Genomic DNA, 18,213 nt, shown 5'->3' on the forward strand with positions numbered 1-18,213 from the left:
TAAGCTGCCAATAATAGCTGAAACAGAGCAATATTTGGCAATTTGTTTGGCTTTTCTCTTTGACATTCCAGCAATTCTCAGACCAATCATGGTGCATTTATATACATGGCCAAGACTTCCGAATATAAGTATGCTGTATCTACACTTGTACCCAAAGCTGGTTATCACATCGAGCAGTGGTTGGTATTTGATATACTTGTCCTGGAAAGCCTGGTCCATGTACAGGTCAAAGGCACAGCCTACTTCTAATATTAGCACCTCCCTGTGGTTGGTGTCAACAAAAACAACATCAGGTGTATTTGGGATGTTAGCAAAGACATCATTGGTAAAACCAAACCATTCTGGTAGCACTCTAGCGTGCTTGTACATTGCTGCGCTAGATGGTAAGATGTTTCGTACCGCATCAGACACAATGTCCACAATACGGTCATGACGGGCTATGTACAGGCGTTTGTATGCATTACATCCATTTGTTATGTGTGCAATGGATTCTAGGTGTTGTTGTGAATCCTGATGGTTTAAACAGAATGGAGTGTGAATGCGAGGGTACCAGGTGGACAGATTGTACTTAGTGGGTAATACCTGCAGTCTTGCTTTGATGGTAAATGTCAGAACATCCTCACCAACAGCGGCGTTCTTAAACACTGAGTGTGAGACTGAGTGGTCAGCAAACCCCAAACAGGCTAGCTTTCCCTGTAGTCTGAGTCCACACCAGTGCTGCCTGATCTCAGACTGCTTCATGCTGAGCAGAACCCTCCTTGCAGAGTCTCTGTGCAGTTCCACAGTCTCTTCCTGAGGTGTTGTGATGTCGGCCTTCACAACCACACTGGGGTCTGTGATCAGTTCATCAGAGACAGGGACTTCAGTCTGTGTGTTGAGTCTTGTCCATTTCAGCTGGACTCCAGTCCGATTGCAGAGGTCATTGAGATCTGGCCAGTCAGACCAGACCCCGAAGCCCCTGGCCTGAGAGTCCAGTTTCCCAGAGTCTTTCCTCCTGAAGCCGAGGAAGTTGTTCTGGTCTGCGCTGGCCAGGGGGATCTTCCTTCTGTGTAGATCCAGCAGGAGAGAGGCCCTGGCCATTTCTCTTACGGTGACATCATCATTGTTAAGCATGTGGATCAGGTGGGCTAGCCTGGTGGCTATGTAGGTCCACTCGACATTGGGGACTCCCAGCCCCCCCTCTCCACATGGGAGAAAGATGATGCCCCGTGTGGAGTGTGTGTTGAGGCCCACCCACTTTCTGACCAGCTGGACAGTTTTGTTTGTCATCTCTCTCAGTGCCTTGAGAGGGATGTGTACATTGGCAAAGAGATGTTGAATTTTAGCCAAAGCCACCTCTCTCACAGCCTGGAGCTTCATGAGGACGGGGAGGGGGGACAAGTCAATCAGGTGGAGACGATGGAGAAACTCTGTAGCGAGCTCCTCGACCTGCTCCCCCCACTCGCCAGCGATGTTAAACCTGTGGCCAAGGTATGGGTAGGTCTCATTACGGGAATACACCTTAATGGGTTGGCCCATTACAAGAAAGGAGGGGGGCTTGTCGTTCTTAGCCTTATACCAGCGGTTGCCTCCACTGCGGCGCTCATGGAGTACGGCACACTTAGCTTGCTTCACCTCCAGCCCCGACCATTGGAGGAACTCATCAGTGCGCGCCAGCATGTCAATGATGACATCCTCTTGTCGCGATGACACCTGCACGTCGTCAGCGTATCCCTGAACAGGATTTGGGGATTTGACATGCAAAGGAGCGCACTGGTAAATCCACTTCATCCATTGGTTGAGTGCTAGGATGAAGTTCACGGCACTCCAGGGACAGCCAGTTTTTATTCCCACCTTCAGTGCAATCGGCTCTGTGAGCTGCTGCCCACAGATAACCTGGAGAAATGAACCTTGGTACACATTGGATACAATATTCACCAAAGGCTGAGGCAGGTGTATTTCCTCTAATGCTTGTAGCATCACCTCATGGGAGAGTGTACCAAACGCGTCTCTAAAGTCCAAAAACACTGTGTAGAATTTAGATGATCCATGTTTGAAATCATCTATTCCGGTTTTTAAGCAAAACACATGTTCGTTCATTCCCTGTCTGTTGATATATGCTTTCTGATGGGGGGAGAGAATCCCTGTGTCCACCAGCCAGGGTAAGATGCGGGTGAGTAGGCACTTCATAAAGACTTTGTATACAGTGGGCAATAGTGAAATGTCACGCCAAGTGGAAGGATCATCTGGGACATTTTCCTTTTTTGGTATCCTGTGAATGAAGGCCCCTTTCCATGAAGCAGGCACCTTCTCATTGATCAGGCAGGCATTGAAGATGTGTGTGAGTGTCTGTGTTGACGTGGGCCTGGTAGCTCTCAGCGTCTCATAGATGACCCCATCAGATCCACTAGCCTTGTTATTAGGAAGAGAAGCCAGAACTGCATCCACCTCCTCTGTTGTAAAATCCTGGGTATCTGGGAAATAGCCTGGCTCTATTCTGTCAATGAAATTGTACCAAGGGGGCGTGGCCAGGGGAGTAGCCCTCGGCACAGTTTGACATTTGGCTTTATAGTAGTCATACACATTGGCTGTATCACTAACAGTGGGCGTGGTTTCCGGAAAACAGCTGTTATTTAAAATGATATCGATTGCCTTTGATTTGCGGTGTTGCCAGAGATATGCCAGCTTGTTCCTGGAAACTTTCCTTTGCTGCCATTGTGTCTCTGTCCCGGCGACCCGCAGCGCTGGTTGTATTCTCTCACGGATGAAGCGAAGCTGCATTTCTATCCAAGGTGTCAGCGAGTCAGCTGTAAGGTCCACCGGGAAGTTGTCAGAAAGAGGGAATTTCTTCAGGATTCTGGCGACATATTTCAGAAGCTGGAATCCGTAGGGACGCGAGTTTCGTTGCGTCGCAGAGAATATTCCATTAATGAAAAAAGCGCTGGTCAGGATTGTCACCAGCCTGCCCCACTTCTCTGCGCCTCCGGGAGTAACAGCAAAGTTAGATCTTACCTGGAGCAGTTTTGTGTCCAGTGTCCAGTGTCCCCCTGTACGCTCTTTCATCTCTCTGGAAAGTAGTCCACTCACAATCTGACAATAATCGCACATATTGCTCGAAGTCTACACGAACATCTCCGGCCTGTGTTGGGCTTGGGTCGCAGACGTTCAGGCGTTGTTTGTAGACCCGCCCGCTGTTCAGGGCTTGTTTAAAGGCCAATCTCAGCGTGGTAACGAGACACATTGTGTACCAAAAGCGTCCAGTGCATCTTATATCCCCACTGCAATAACGATGGCAGTTACAACGGGTGTATGTGAGCTTAGATGTTAAAAAAGGTGAGCGAGTTCCTCTCACCACTCATGCGTGGCCGCCATGACACACAATATTCATTACCGGCAGAACTGTGTGCACACTGCACAGCGCTGCAGCATGTCTGTGAGCGAGAGAGATGCAGCGTCACACACACACACACACACACACACACACACACACACACACACACACACACACACACACACACACACACACACACACACACACACACACACACACACACACACACAAACAAACACAAAAAACCTTTTGAATTCATATAGAGTTGTTTTTTCTATTGCTTCTGAATTGTAGAAATCCTTGGTGTTTCAATACCCTCGTAGCACAGTGTTGCCCTGAGGCAACAAACCAACCCCTGGTTGAGGGCTGAGGGGGGTCACATTTTATAATTGATATAATATCAGGGACCCCTAAGCTCCTAAAACACATGGTGAAACATTTTTTTCCTCCCAAAATAAAAAGTCATGCCATAGAGGGTTAAATGCATTCTGTTTTTCTGTAAAGCATTTTTGTAACTATATTTGAAAGGAGCAATACAAATCAAGATCATTGATTATATCATTGTTACGATGTGAGGTGCAGGTGAAAGAATGATACGTGGAGAGAGGGTTTTCTTGCAAAAAATAAACAGGCGTTTTATTCTTAGCCTTCCACATTATTCCACAGAAACACAAACTGCATGCCTGGTGCTGCATTCACCAGCAAGGAACAAACACATGCCCCTTCTCCTCTCTTCCCAACCACATTTATAAGAGACTGCCCGTCTTCCCACTCCAACCTGGCCAATCAGGTCATGGTTCTGAAAGTGGAGTGAAGGGTTAAATACAAAATTAAACACTGTTGTCTACCTTTAATAAAACCCTAAAGGCTTAAGTAAATTCATTATTGCATCGCCATAAATATTATACCTTCAAGAACAACAAGGTTTGCTTAAAACAGATAGTTTTTAACCTAATTGACACTCGTAAAATCACACATTTCCTGACCAATCGCGTCCAAGACTCCGCCTACTCATACGGCACATATAAGGAGTACTTTGGAGGCGTGCTCCCCCTTTGAGCACTGGGACAAGATGGCCCCAGGTCTGAACAAAGGAAATGGTGATTACTTGGTGCTTGTGTGTTTTACAGACTGACAAACGAATTTAGACGCATTTTATTAGTTTGACTATGTAAACTGTTTTTATAACTTTAACTGAAATAAAGACAACTAAAAAAAAAACATGTACTACCTTTCTTAACAAACAAATAGTTAAGACCAACATGTTAGTGAGGGAGTGTGTGCGCTTCCTCACAATCATTATTATTGCAAAGACAGTTTTGAGGTTTCTTAGAAAGCGAACACAAAGCATGCTCACACAATCCTTCATCATACACTATCATTAACACTACGTAATATTGACTTTTTATGTAGATCTAATAAAGAAATATCAGAACGTAAAAAGTCATCACTTTACTGTAAGATAGACTTTAAAACCAGGAAAATACACTTATGGGATCATATGATATTAAATACCTAAGAAGATATTTAGTCTCACATTCAAATATTGATATATGATTATATTTCTCAGGCCAGCCCTAATGATGAATAATCAATAATATGAGAAAAGAAAACTAAGAAAAAACGAAAAACAATAACATTATCATAATTTACAGTTTTCTATATTAGTGGTTTCATCCTGGAAATAGAAGTAAAAAAAAACTAAAAACACTTATTGCCACTAAAAGCACACAAACAGTACAATGTGAATCCCAGACTATACTCTCAGTAATAAAAAGGTTTGGTTAACTCAGATTACAAAAAAGATGAATCAAAAGGCTCTCAAATGTGTGTGTGTCTTTGTTCACACACACACATGCACGCACGCACGCACATACATACATCTGTTATTAATAATAAGCCTTGCTTTATATCTCTTAGAGGGACATAATGCTTTTTCAGTTTCTGGATGCTTTTCCCAGCACAATGAGCAGCGAGGGAGAAAAGGTTCTGACAGAGAGATAGAGGAAGGAAGAGGGAGAGAGAAAGGACAGATAGGTCCAATGACTGAACAAACATGCAATTTCAAAAGTTATGCTGGTGAGAGAGAATAAGGGGCATCAATAAATTGCTAGCAGGACAATGGTGACAGAGATAGACACAAAAGCCATTAATCAGGGAAAGCAGGAGCTTGGAGTTGTGTTTGTGAATCAGAGAATATTTTAAATACAATAAAAAACGGTTGTACAGACACAAAAGGTCTATGAAATGTCCATGATGGAAACCTAAAGATTGTAATTAAAGGGGAAAGGGAAGCAGCTGATGACGGTGGTAAAAAGAGGGACAATTGGAGAAAGCACAATGTAAAAGAGGATGATTGCACTGTGGCCTTGAAACGTCTTTGTGACTAAAAGAGACAGAACAACACTTTTGACTCGGTTAGGAAATGCCGAGCAAATCATACACCTCCATCTTAACATGAAAGCACTGTTAGCCACACGATTAATACTGATAAAAAGGACAATAACTTCATGTACATTTTCTGTCTTTTACCATCATATTTCCCATTGGACCAGAGCTGGAAATCAATAGGAAGAGGGCTCGTGTTCTCCCTATTAGCAGCATTCATCATAATAAAAGCTCCACCGTTGACATGTGTTGTCAGCCTCGTACCCACAGGGGCCTGTTTTCATTGGCTTTCCAGACCTTCATAACAACTAATTACTATATTACAGTGCAGGAAATGGGTGATGTTTGCCCATTTTTCCTCTGTGTGAGCCAGCTCCTTGCAGTGTATGTCTGCAGTGTCCGTGTGCATCTGTCTTTAGTTTTTAATTAAACACAGAACTTGACAGCATCCACGCCCGATCAATGGAACGGGGCTCCAGACCCATAATTAAAACCTGGTGTAGCTGCAAGCCGGCGCTGTGTGTCTGCCTTTACACTCCATCACCTTTACTACAGTATTGGCTCTTAAAGGCGTCAAGTATCCTACTTGGTGACTGTCTGAGAGTTATATCAAATGAACAGATAATCTACTTTATATGGGTAATTTAATATTATGTGTCAGAAACACAGATTACTCAGCAAATACATTTAATTTGTGAAGATTAGTACAATGATTTTGGGTGTGACTGATTTTAAATGGAACAATTACATTGCTGGCTTCTTCTGTCTGTAAATGTAGCTGTGTTTGGGCTCAAAACATAGGTTTTCATATAGTTATACATATTTCTATAGCCACAAAGTCTTATTGTTTTAAATAAGCAAACTGTTAGTTAAAGCGATCAGTTCTTGCCCTATTTTTCTCTCAGTGAGGAAGGTTGACTGAGGCGCAGGGGAACCAGACGATGCGTCTCTACTGATGTTTAGAGCTGGTCTCTCAGTCCCAAAAGTGGGTTAAAACATGCTTCAATAAATCACTGGCTCATTAAGACCCCATCTCTGCAACCAGGCCCTCCAGTCAGATTACAGATTAGTATGGCATATACTGTGCTGGATCATCTAAAACAGGGGTTCCCAACCATTTTCCCCGAGAGCCCCCCAAATGACTCCTGTTGGAAGTTGCACCCCCCAAGACAAGACAAGGCAACAGCGGTAATTAAAGTTTAAAAGTCTCAAAAATGCTACAACTACTGTCACAAACTGGATGAATGTGAAGTATTTTATTAAAGGAGGATGAAAGCGTAATTAAGAAGCACTATTGGAGTGACTTTGATGGTTATTGGACTCAGGATTCATTCATTTGGATTCCCGCTTAATGAAGAAATTAAAGGACGGCGCGGAAGTGGAAACAATTCACAAAGGGATTAAACTGTTTATCACATGCTCAAAGTAAGCCGGATGTTGCCGATGTGTTTATGTGGATTCAAAAGTCGTAAATAATCTACAAAATGGAGGAGACCGATCTGATCGGAGCAACTGTGACAAATAATCCAACTGAAATCGGCATGGACAATGACTATGTTTGAAAAATGGGATGGGATATATGCTCCGTTTGCACATGTGCGCCTTTGATAATTCTCATTACTAAATCATGGAATCTCTAAACTGCTGTAATAGAATTCCTCAAATATTTCATGCTGCCTGGAAATTGAAAATCCACAAGGTTATTAATATGGTAATGCTATTATACCAGAAGATGGATTAACCAATGCAATATTCAAGAGAAGCTGCTCTCACTCAAGATTTCCAATGTCGAATCACACGTCCTACCTATGAGCATTGAGCGGCCGTCTCCGAGAGGGTAGCGCTGGTAGCGCGGCACAGCAAAGGGGGGCAGCTTGTGGAAGAGAGGCTGCAGCAGCGGCTCCAGTCTGGAGGCTGAGGGATCCGAAGGGTAAAACAGGTTGAAAATCTGAGAGCAGGCTGGATGCAGCTGGCTCACTGTGGGTCAGAAAACACAAAGGAGAGGTAAAGCCATTAGGAGGTTTGTGTTGCAGCTGTGTCACATAAAAAATGTTTGACAAAGGTGGTTGGAAACAGGACAAGACAAACACAAAACCAAACCAGGTGAAAAATACTTTTTCTTTTTTTTGTATTGCTTTGAGAGCAACATAATCGTTAGTTAATTTGCATTTTCTGCATGTCTCTATTAGTGTTCCTTCTTGCAGTTACCCTGTCTGTTGTAAACTAAATTGAGTAGAGCGAAAAAAACGTAAAGATATGTTCTTGTAGTGTAAATCGTGAAGGGTATTTTTAATAATTTCCCGGTAAAAGACAATCCAGCTAAAGTAGGTCACCTGACTGAGGTTGCATGTTATTGGAGTGTTTTTTCAGGTAAGTTCACATTAATAATAAGACAATAGAAGTGTGCAGAGATGTGGATGTGAAAAATTACATTTTCTGATATAGAATGGGTTTTTGAGTCTCACCCTGGACGGTAGGCAGCACGGTGCGTCTCATGGCCAGCACCAGGCCCAAAGGGCAGCCCAGCAGGAAACAGTCTGCCACCTCAAAGTCGAATCGCCCCGGATTCAACACCAGACTGCTGCCGCTGCCACCACACACCTCCACACTATCCTTCATCAGGCTGGGGACACAAGGTGTAGAATGTTATCTGTATGTCGTCATGGCCTACCAGTCCAATTGTTTGCTACAGTAGTTGAGCTCAGATGCTTGCTCTTCCTATAACGTAGTCCTACCCGTGAACACCACAGCACCACCTGCAAAAAAGTCTGGCATGGAGTTCATGGAGAGCTGTTTCAATAATTGTACTTTTAATGGCAGCATGAACATATACCTTCATTCTGAACCCAAAATGTTTCAGCACCATGGACAGCTAATCCCACACAGTGATTACTCAGATATTTAAATAGCCTAATTCAAGAATTGCTTTCAATAAATAGTTTTCAATAAATTGGTTAATAATATATTATTTACTATAATTATATCAATAACTGTAAGCGGGGTAGCAGGAGTGTTCGATTGATCGGCTATCGTTACCATGGGAACTACTTTCTAGGAACTACTTTCTGACGGAGATTAACTCAAGCAGAAAGCGTAGGTTTGGGAGCAAATTAGCCCACATTATGAAATTATTTTACGATATTGTTGATTACAATGATAGTTTTTGTAATAGAATCGCAATCATACACTTGAGGCCGTTCTTGAACGTCATTATTGGTACGACAGTACTGCGGCAGGACCGAGGCGCTTGCGCCGAGGTCCGTACGCCTGTACTGGAGTCACATGTATGTACATGTCTCGTGTATGATTGCTTAAATCAATAGTTCGTTGATTGCCTTCCGATTCCATTTTGTTGTTCTGTTTTCTTTCCTCCGTGATGTGTCTGCTTCACTTCTTATTACCTTATTGCCACGCCATTAAAACATATTTAGTCTTTTGGTCTGCCAAAATGTGTTTTACTTCTGGTAATTATCCTCTCATATATTCATTTCCTCAAAGAAATGTAAAGAAAGTACGAGTCATACTGATCTTGACTTGAACTGACAGTGAACATGCACAATAAAAGTATGGGCAACTGCATGTTTTGTTCTTAATAGACTCAAGTCCCATGTTGCCATATTTAATTCATGACAGTTAGTAGTCTCTCTTAACAAGTTGACTTTTCATTCAGCAGCGTTGCCTGCTGGTGTAGAAAGTAAAGGGTGATTTGCTGCCTGGATGGGCTACATTTCCATTTAGCAACTAAAGCACTTCACTGCAGATGGTTAGCAATATGTTAAATAAATATGACACATATTGCATTGGCTCTCTATTATTGAGGTGGTTGTCGTGGTTTTATGAGGGAAAATGGGCAATGCACAGATGATGTGTATCGAAATGCCCCGCTCTGACACTGATGCCTACCTTTTAAACTAAAACATTGCACATTTAACTCCTGATGAGCACTAGACTATCACAAAGCCTATTAGAAGTTCTAACTGCACATAATCCTCTTTTTTGAGCATTTTAGACTAGACATCTACTTTTGGAGAACTATGTCCATTCCTCAACTTAGGAAGTAAGTTTATTTACCATCTGTTTAAATATCAGTGGAATTAGCCAAAACACACAACCCTAATAAAGATAGATTGGTGAGTCAAATTAATTTGCGAATGATCTCACAGCCAATTCCCAGTCGGGGACCAAGCAGAGTAAGTGTGCATGTGGAAAGGAGAAACCAGATATAGAAATCCATCCTAGAAGCCAGTCCTATAGGAGAGGAGCTTTAATAAGTCCCCAAGTTGACTGGGAATATCCACTGGGAGGTGCTGGGTAAAAGAGCTTATCCCCCCGCCCCCAACCGACAGGAGTGAAACTTTTTTTTTTGGAAACAAAGCAGGCTACTTTGCAAATATAATTCCTGTTTATTATTATTATCAACAGTTACTTTTTTATACAGTGAGGTAAATGGTAAATGTGTATGTCGTTCAGTATGCGTTTACAGGTGAATACGTCTGCATTTCCTGCCAAATACTAGCCTCAAAAAGATTAAAATATAATTAATGCAAAACTACTTCTATAATAATCATAATAATAATCAATTAAATAATATAAATACTATATTATTTTATTATAATATAGTTGTAATATAGTCAAGACAAAACATGCTTATGACATGCTCAAAAACTGATATTTCTTAAATCTGTATTCAAATGTAGTTCCCTCTGTCAGCAATGTATCAACAACTACACACACATTTCTATCAGTATTTCTCTGTGTTGTGGTTGACATGATGATGACTGTTAGGAGTTAAGGGGAGAGGCTGAGTATCACCATGAAATGTGCAAATTGACATAAAAATGAATAAAAGGGGAAAAAATGCTCCATGTTTTGTTATGTTATGTAAGCCAACTAGACAGACAGTTTATCACTCTTCCTCCTGTACATTAGCAGATAAAAGGCATAACATACTTCAATGAATGTTAAATAAAGGATGCTGGAAATAACTGCATCTCCATTAGCCTATATGCTCTGCAGAGACTGCCTTCTTCATGTTGTGAATTGCAGCTGATGTTTTAATATGGCAATTGGCAATTTGACTTGTACAACATTCGCAAGTTGTACATTTGATTCATACAATAACCCACCTTCGAGTGATGCTCTAGTTTCTTCATGTTTTGTTTTTTTCCCCTTGCGCCGGACTGAAACTGTCTTTTCACCGACATCTCTTCACCTGCACTAGTGGCCGTATCAAAGCCGTGATTGGTCAGATGCCGATTCATTGCAACGGTGTCGGGTTACAGACGTGCTCCCCTTGTCACCTCTCACTCTCGCGTGTCAGCCGGGGGTGCGCCGAGAACTGAGCCGAGAACTGCGCACAGCAGCTGAAGCCCTCTGGGCGGGGCCCCCTGCGCAAGGCGGGGCCCCATGCAGCCTGCGTGATTGGCCTGTAGGGAGGAGCGGCCCTGAGGAGGTTACCCTCCACAAAGGAAGGCTTGTGATTAATCGCTATAACAAGAAGTGAAAGGGCAGAGGAAGTGCACAGTATGAACACAATGTGGTGTAACTGTGAATAGGTGCGATTCTCTCTTCAGTGCCTCTGTTACTGTGATGGTGTGAGCCTAGTGGAGCATGTTATTTGAAATGGGAACACTGGTTGCATGAACTGAGTAAACGTGGCAGTAAACCCCTCCATCCACCCTAACTGAGTTGAATTCACCTCCAGCAGACTGTCTGACAAATGCACAAACCGGCTATTTATAGTCCAGCACAGACAGGTAGGCCAGCAGGGCAGTCAAGCTGATAATATTGATAAAGAGCAGGAGTGAGACAGGGTGAAACACTGGAAATCTGGAGTCCATCTGAACCCCTGACATTTGTGATCAACAATGCTATTTGACAGAAATAAATGTCAGCTATGTACGTCAGATGTTTTGTTTTTGCAAGGTTTGGAAGTTTGCGAGAACAACTATTTTTGGACCAAAATTGTAATATTAATTGATATAATTGTATTTATTTGGCTTTTTTCAAAACGGTCCATCCTACAACAACCATTGCTTTGTTAAAGCAGTCTGATAAGGATTAGGCATTCACCTTTAGGAATGTATGTGTAAAAAAAAATCACCTTATTTTGCCTTTGAATGAATTTGGAAATCCTGTTTATTTTCTACTGACAGAGATTTGATAGAGTTACTAAATCTTTCTCTGACTTAATGTATAATGTGCATGACTGTGAACTGAATGTGTACCACCACTAGTATAGAAAAAGGAGAAATATGATGACTGGAATATCTGTGACTATTGACTAATTGAAATCATATTTAACCTCAATGAGGCAAAATAATTTATGAAAATAAAATGATAAATAAAATCTACCTGATTAAAAAAAAAATAAACCATAATTATTTACCTCAAATTTATCAAAAAAAAAGAAACGGCTGAATACCTTGTTGATCTTTGATGGTAGACACTTAACTCAAATTCTTCTATATATTGTGCTGTCAAACCTTGTGGTATTTTCATGCCTACTGTCCTACCTGGAGAAAAAGCTGTGCTGGCCTGTGGATGAGGTGTCTCCGTCATACGAGTCGCTCTGCTTGCGGCTGAGTGGCGGCCCGCTTTGGCTGTGCCCTTCGTTTGGGGCGGAGATATCGATGTTGCTCTTACTGAGCCTCTTGCTAGAACTCAGACCCAGGCTAGACTCTCCCAGTAGCCCCGAATTATCCTGAGAGGAAGCAGGAGAGTATGTACACACTGTAAAGCGATAGTTGCATCAGGAAATTACACAAAAACACAGATGGGAACTGGAGCTTTTCTTTTAGATATGAGAGGATTTGAATGGCAAAGGGGAGGAGAAGAGATGGATGGCAGAGAGAAAGTGGAGATCCTGCGATGCTTAGCAGGGTGAAAAAGGACATCAAATGACAAGCTGCAAAAATATTAAACTGAAGATGTTAAATGCACACCATAGAAAAAACTACAAATGGTGCCCATAAAACTTAAGATACATAAAATCAACCTCTGAAAACATTTGTGTGGAGGTTCCATGGTTCAAAATGGTGGACCAGAAGGTATGTGCCAATTACAGAGTCATCGCTACTTGCAGTAGCTATACGGCACTGCTGTGATGCAGAGAGCTGAGCCAGAAGGGAGATCTCTCAATCTACTGATCCATCTTCATTCCTACCCTCACCTATGAAGGATGGTCATGACCGAAGGAACAAGATGAACACGCGGCCTCAATGGTATCTCTGTGATAAGGTGAGAAGTTCAGTCAACCAGGAGGGACTCGGAGTAAAGATGCTGCTCCTTTGCGTAGAAAGGAGCCAGTTGAGGTGTTTCACCTGGGCGACCTCCCTAGGCAGGTGTTCCACTGGCATCCAGCTGGGAGGAGACCAAGGGGCAGACCCAGGAACAAGTTGGGGGATTATATCTCCACATTGGCCTTGGAGCACCATGGTATCCCCCAGTCAGAGCTGGTTAATGTGGCCAGGGAAAGGGGAGTTTGGAACCCTCTACTTGAACTGCTACCTCCGCTACCCAACCCTGTATAAATGGTTGACTAAAAAGACTAGTCAAGCTAAAAGACTTGCAAAGCTCGTACAGGCCAGTGCATCACCATTATAATCATCATTATCATCATGTTATAGCTGTAACAGTGAGTTCCTACCTTCAGGCTCTCAGTGCTGTTGTTCTTGCTGCTGTTGTTGGGGCTTCCAGGTCTCTGGTGGTTGCTAAAGCACAAAGCATCGAAGCACAGCACACCTCCCACACAGTCACCCATTAGGCATACCTGTCCCGAAATATATATAATTAGGTGAGCCTCCAAATACTGTATGGTGCACACAGTCAGGGAAAGATTTCAAAGGAGGACAATTGTATAAAAGAAATTGAAAAAAACATTTCTTAACTGGGACAGGTTGAATCATTGTTTACCAAATCCAGACAATATACAACTAGGATACAAATGTGATATTACTTACAGTACTAGTAGGTTTGTGTTTAAACTTGCAATACATCTTTTGTTTTGTACACACTATCATTCTAGAGTTGTTCATCACAATTCAGCACAATTTATTTTTAATGTTCTGCAGCTGTGAGCAGCCTGTTGCATTTTGGGGGATCATCAGCTCACAAATCAAGCATGTTTTCCTGCCGCATTCCCAACATATTATTCAGAGTGTAATTTACGAGCAGTCATGTGGGAAACGGTTCACATAGCCATAGAAGTTGTAATTCTGAATCAGACATAATGTGATTTTCTGACATCTATAATATCTCACACGGTCCCGGTAGTGTTTTTCTTATCTTCCCTTTCTCCTCACAGGGAATTCATCATTAGTAGGTTTTTTTCCTCAGTTCCTTAGTTAGTTGAGGTGTTACCATCGTGGATCCATATGACTACTACTGTATCCGAAGCCAATGAATAATTAAAAATCCCAAGTGTAAGAAGGTAAATCCTCACAGATAATTATTGCAAACATAATAACCTTTCAATCAATCTTGGGGAAAATGCTGAAGCAATAAGAAGAAAGGGATTGAATTCAAAAAACGTAATTAGCGAACCAAAAAGTAGGAAAGGGACGATTTATAATATCACATATCAACATCATATACCACGTACCACAAACTCTACAGATATTACCAACCTATTGCAACCACAACTTTTGACAATAGCAATAACAAGTGCCGGTGTAATTACTTTTATAGATATAACCTGTAGGGTTGAACCTCCTGAGAGTCTGTCTCATGAGGAGTGCATTGATCAGTGACTCTAATAACGTGCCTTGTGGTTGGTTGTATGTTCTGTCAGTTATCCCATGATTTTACTGTAATTGCCTTACATGGAGAGAAAAAGGTTTAATGAATACCTGGCTTAAGAAATTGAGGGTTTGCATTTCAAACAGGCGCTACACCAGCTTCACTATAGCAGCGAATAGAAAAAATGAATTATCTACAGAAAAACAGTAATTATTGTAGATGCGGCCACAACACTTGACCTGCCTTTTAATGACACTAAGATTAGAGACTAGGGTGAAGACAGACCTGACCCGTGAATCCCTGGCCGTCCTCTGACTGCAAGAAACTGCGGTAGACCTGGTTGGCTCTGGCGATCACGGTTGCCACGGCATCCTGGTAGCGAGGTGAGACGATAGCGAGGAGGGGGAGGGCAGCCAGAGGCAGGTGGTCCACGCTGCTGGACACACAGCTCTCATCATAGCTGTACGGGTTCAGACTGGATGAGAGAAAAAAGGGAAGTAACAGAGATGCAATACAGTGTAACAAATTATAATAGATTGCATCATTTTCCGCTACTTAAGAAAGTCCTTAAGTAGTGTTTCCTTCAACTTTGTAAAAGGCGAGTCATCAGTTTTTAATACACAGTAATGTCCCCTTGACTTTCCTAAATGTATTAATATCTCATCTAATCTGATCATGATGTACTTTATCTAATTCGAGGCAAGGCTGTATGTTTGTTTGTGTCTGAGAGTGTGTGTGAGTACTCAAGCATGATAAGGAGAAGAGGGATATTATTTCGAGGATTGATATAAAAGAAGACATGGTGTCTTTATTGCTGTTAAGACATTCATTGAAAGACAGCAGATGCAAGTCAGGCCCTTCAGACACTTCATGTGACAGCTGGGGGAAAAGTAAAAGATGGCGTTGCCCTGGACTCTCTCCTTGAGCAGACGTGCCATCCCTGTCATCATCCATCAGATACTCTGATTACAGGAAGGAGACCAAACACCACATCAAGGCTGAAATATGTCGGCAACCATGCACCTCACTGCAGAGAAGGGCACAACCTCTGTACAAGCATAATTCAACACTTTGGAAGGACACATTTGCTCTCCCTGATACCGCTAAAATTTGAATATTAATCATTAATGAATCTCTATTCTATCTATTCAATTGAAATATATACTGTATATGTCATATATTTAGCATGGCTCAACAAATTCAATAGGATTTAGAGGTAAATTAACCATCAACTAGTTGTTAATTAGCATGCATATTAGCAGTATAATGGCTCTCTATTAGTCATTATACAACACTTATTAATGCCGTATTCTGCATGACCATATTCTACAAGTAATAAGCCATTAGTTGAGAGTTTTTCCTCAATAACACTCTAATTAGTGCTTATTTATTGCAAGTAAGGAAGTTGTTGTACATGAGTTTTGGTCTTAATATGCGCTGCTTAATATGGGCGTAATAAGCAGGGCTGCACATAACTGGTGCGCAGGTGCGCATGCGCACCTCCGCCAAAAAAAGAGCACCGGGTCATTTGAAACAAAGCGCATTTGTGTACCAACATTGACAGAGGGAGAGAGAGAAGGGAAAAGAGAAAATAGAGGAGAGAGGAGAGATGAGAGAGAAAGATATTTGCGAGTTGCATATGAACCATGATATGAACTCAGGGCCGGCCCGTAGCGCTGGCTAGATGTTCGCCTAGGGCGCCAGATTTGGGGAGGTGCTGCGCTGGCAGTTCTGGGAGGGAAAAACACATTTTGACCGTTGGGGCTCATCCTAATTTTCGGCCTTGATGTAACAATATTCACAATTAAGTAAATGTAACACCCTTTTCACCCCGGTTCCACGTTTCATTTGCCCTGTATGATGGGCGCTGTAAGTGATGAAAATGGGGGATGTTGGCTTATCTGGCGCCCGCAGCTCATAGACAAAATGCGAGTGAGCGAGGGAGAGAGGGAGGGTGGTACCAGCGCTGTTGTTATTATAATCTGGTGCCGTGCTAGCTGCTCTAACGGAGATAAGAAGAAGATGTTTCTACAATAATGTGGAGGGAGAGTCCTCTCCAGTCAGACTGAGAGGCTGATGAGTTAACTACAGCTCAGTGAGGTAAAGGACTCTTAGTCTAAATTCAAACGGTTTGGTCACAATTTATGTAAACACATATTTTCAAGGCACTCCTTTGTAATTATTGGGATACACAGGTTTTAAATCATTCCAATGTATACTATAGGACAGTAACCAAAAATATCCTTTAAAACTGGAGAGATAAAAAAAAAATGCATAAATAAATAAATGTTAAGGTAAAATAAGATATGAATGAACAACACAAATAAAATAAGTTACATTAATTTGTTATTGGCTATAGTAGGCTATTGGTTATGTTCACATACTTATTTGATTACATCCACTTTTCTAAGATGACAACAGAGACTTTCGACCCAAAAGCAGCTGTTGACTTGTGGAATCAAGTATCTAATCGCAGACTCAACCAGAGAGAAAGTAGTAGGCCTACATCATCAGCTACCATGTCTGACATAGAGGAAGACAGTGAGGAGAACAGTCAGGAGGGTAGTGATGCTTGTAGGATTACTGGTCGTGCTAATGTTGTCTTGTGTTCACCTCTGCATGTGTGTTCTGTGTGCACCTCTGCATGTGTGTTCAGTGCCGTGTGTCTGGCAAATAAAGTCAAGACCCCCTCAAAAGTTACGGTTTATTTCATTTTAAGGATGAGCACCAAGCAACATCTCCAGGTGCTCCTTTGAGAACCAGGGTAAAAAAGTTATGTGCACCCCTGGTAATAAGGCAGTAGTAGCACAAGAATAGTAATTCTCCCATAATAACACTTAACAAATATGATCTATTCTTATGGAACAAGACATGAAACTATAAGTGTTAATTGTGTCTAAATAACTCAAAATTAGGTATTTATATCTTATAATATGTTTTGGGGTATTGACAGTTCAGCTAGGTGAAGGTGATATTGACCTGTATGTTTCATATTTGCACATTTATATTTTTGTAAAATGTGTACTGAAGGTTAGACCCGGGTACAGGAAGTAGGAGAACGTGAACGGAATATAATGGCAGTAGACATCCATGAGTACACTGCCACTAATTTTCCCTATGCAACCTGAAGAGTAAAGGGTCAAGTCCGTCAGAAAGCAATGACTGTAAGTGTAAGTGTGAGCCTTACACTTACACTGTAAGGATTAGTAACATGTATTGTGTTTATGTGATGACATGTGGAGATGTTTAAACTCAATGAGAAAATGCGTTAGCATTCGCGCTAGCGTTAGCATACACGGTAGCGTTAGCATACACGGTAGCGTTAGCATACATGCTAGCGTTAGCCATACTAGCCTGTATACATGCTTATTGTACAGCTAGCATTAGCTAGCTATGTTTACCTTGTTTACACTAAGCGGTCCTAATGTGTTCATCTGTGTATGTTACACTTGCATGTATGAGATCATTAAGTGCCTTGTAACTTCTTTTTTTATAGTTTCACTCCGTTTGAATGTCACGGGACTGCAAATAAGTCAATAAAGGAGCATGGCTACTCATTCCATGGCTCTCAAAAGAGTTTGGCTGGCTGTTTAATCTATGTTCACACTGAGACAACACAGAGAGAGAACAGTACACCTATTGTGTAAGAACATACAAGCAGGTCACACAGTATGATCACAAATACATAAACTCTGTTAAAAATCAGTTTTTATTAAAAAGCACAGGCTGCATATATGTTCTCAACCTTGGAGAAACTTGACATGTTTTGGTACATG

The 18,213-nt window shown here is 41.8% G+C and overlaps 1 protein-coding gene across 5 annotated transcripts in view; it reads right to left on the reverse strand.

Annotated features, from left to right (window-relative positions):
- pitpnm3 (PITPNM family member 3) overlaps nucleotides 1-18,213 on the reverse strand; it is a 111,572-nt gene that overhangs the window by 17,247 nt on the left and 76,112 nt on the right. For 4 of the 5 annotated variants that reach the window (XR_004568166.1, XR_004568165.1, XM_034207033.1 and 1 more), the window contains exons 6-10: nucleotides 14,723-14,912; nucleotides 13,347-13,469; nucleotides 12,214-12,401; nucleotides 8,164-8,321; nucleotides 7,505-7,675 (exon numbers count right to left, since the gene is read on the reverse strand). Coding sequence is in view for 3 of the 5 variants with exons in the window: in XM_034207033.1 (XP_034062924.1) it covers nucleotides 7,505-7,675; nucleotides 8,164-8,321; nucleotides 12,214-12,401; nucleotides 13,347-13,469; nucleotides 14,723-14,912 (830 nt within the window). In the remaining 2 variants the exon portion in view is untranslated. The remainder of the gene's footprint in view (nucleotides 1-7,504; nucleotides 7,676-8,163; nucleotides 8,322-12,213; nucleotides 12,402-13,346; nucleotides 13,470-14,722; nucleotides 14,913-18,213) is intronic. The other variant, XM_034207034.1, reaches the window with a different exon arrangement.

Source organism: Gymnodraco acuticeps, unplaced genomic scaffold (genome assembly GCF_902827175.1).
Source record: "Gymnodraco acuticeps unplaced genomic scaffold, fGymAcu1.1, whole genome shotgun sequence".
Classification (NCBI taxonomy): Eukaryota; Metazoa; Chordata; class Actinopteri; order Perciformes; family Bathydraconidae; genus Gymnodraco; species Gymnodraco acuticeps.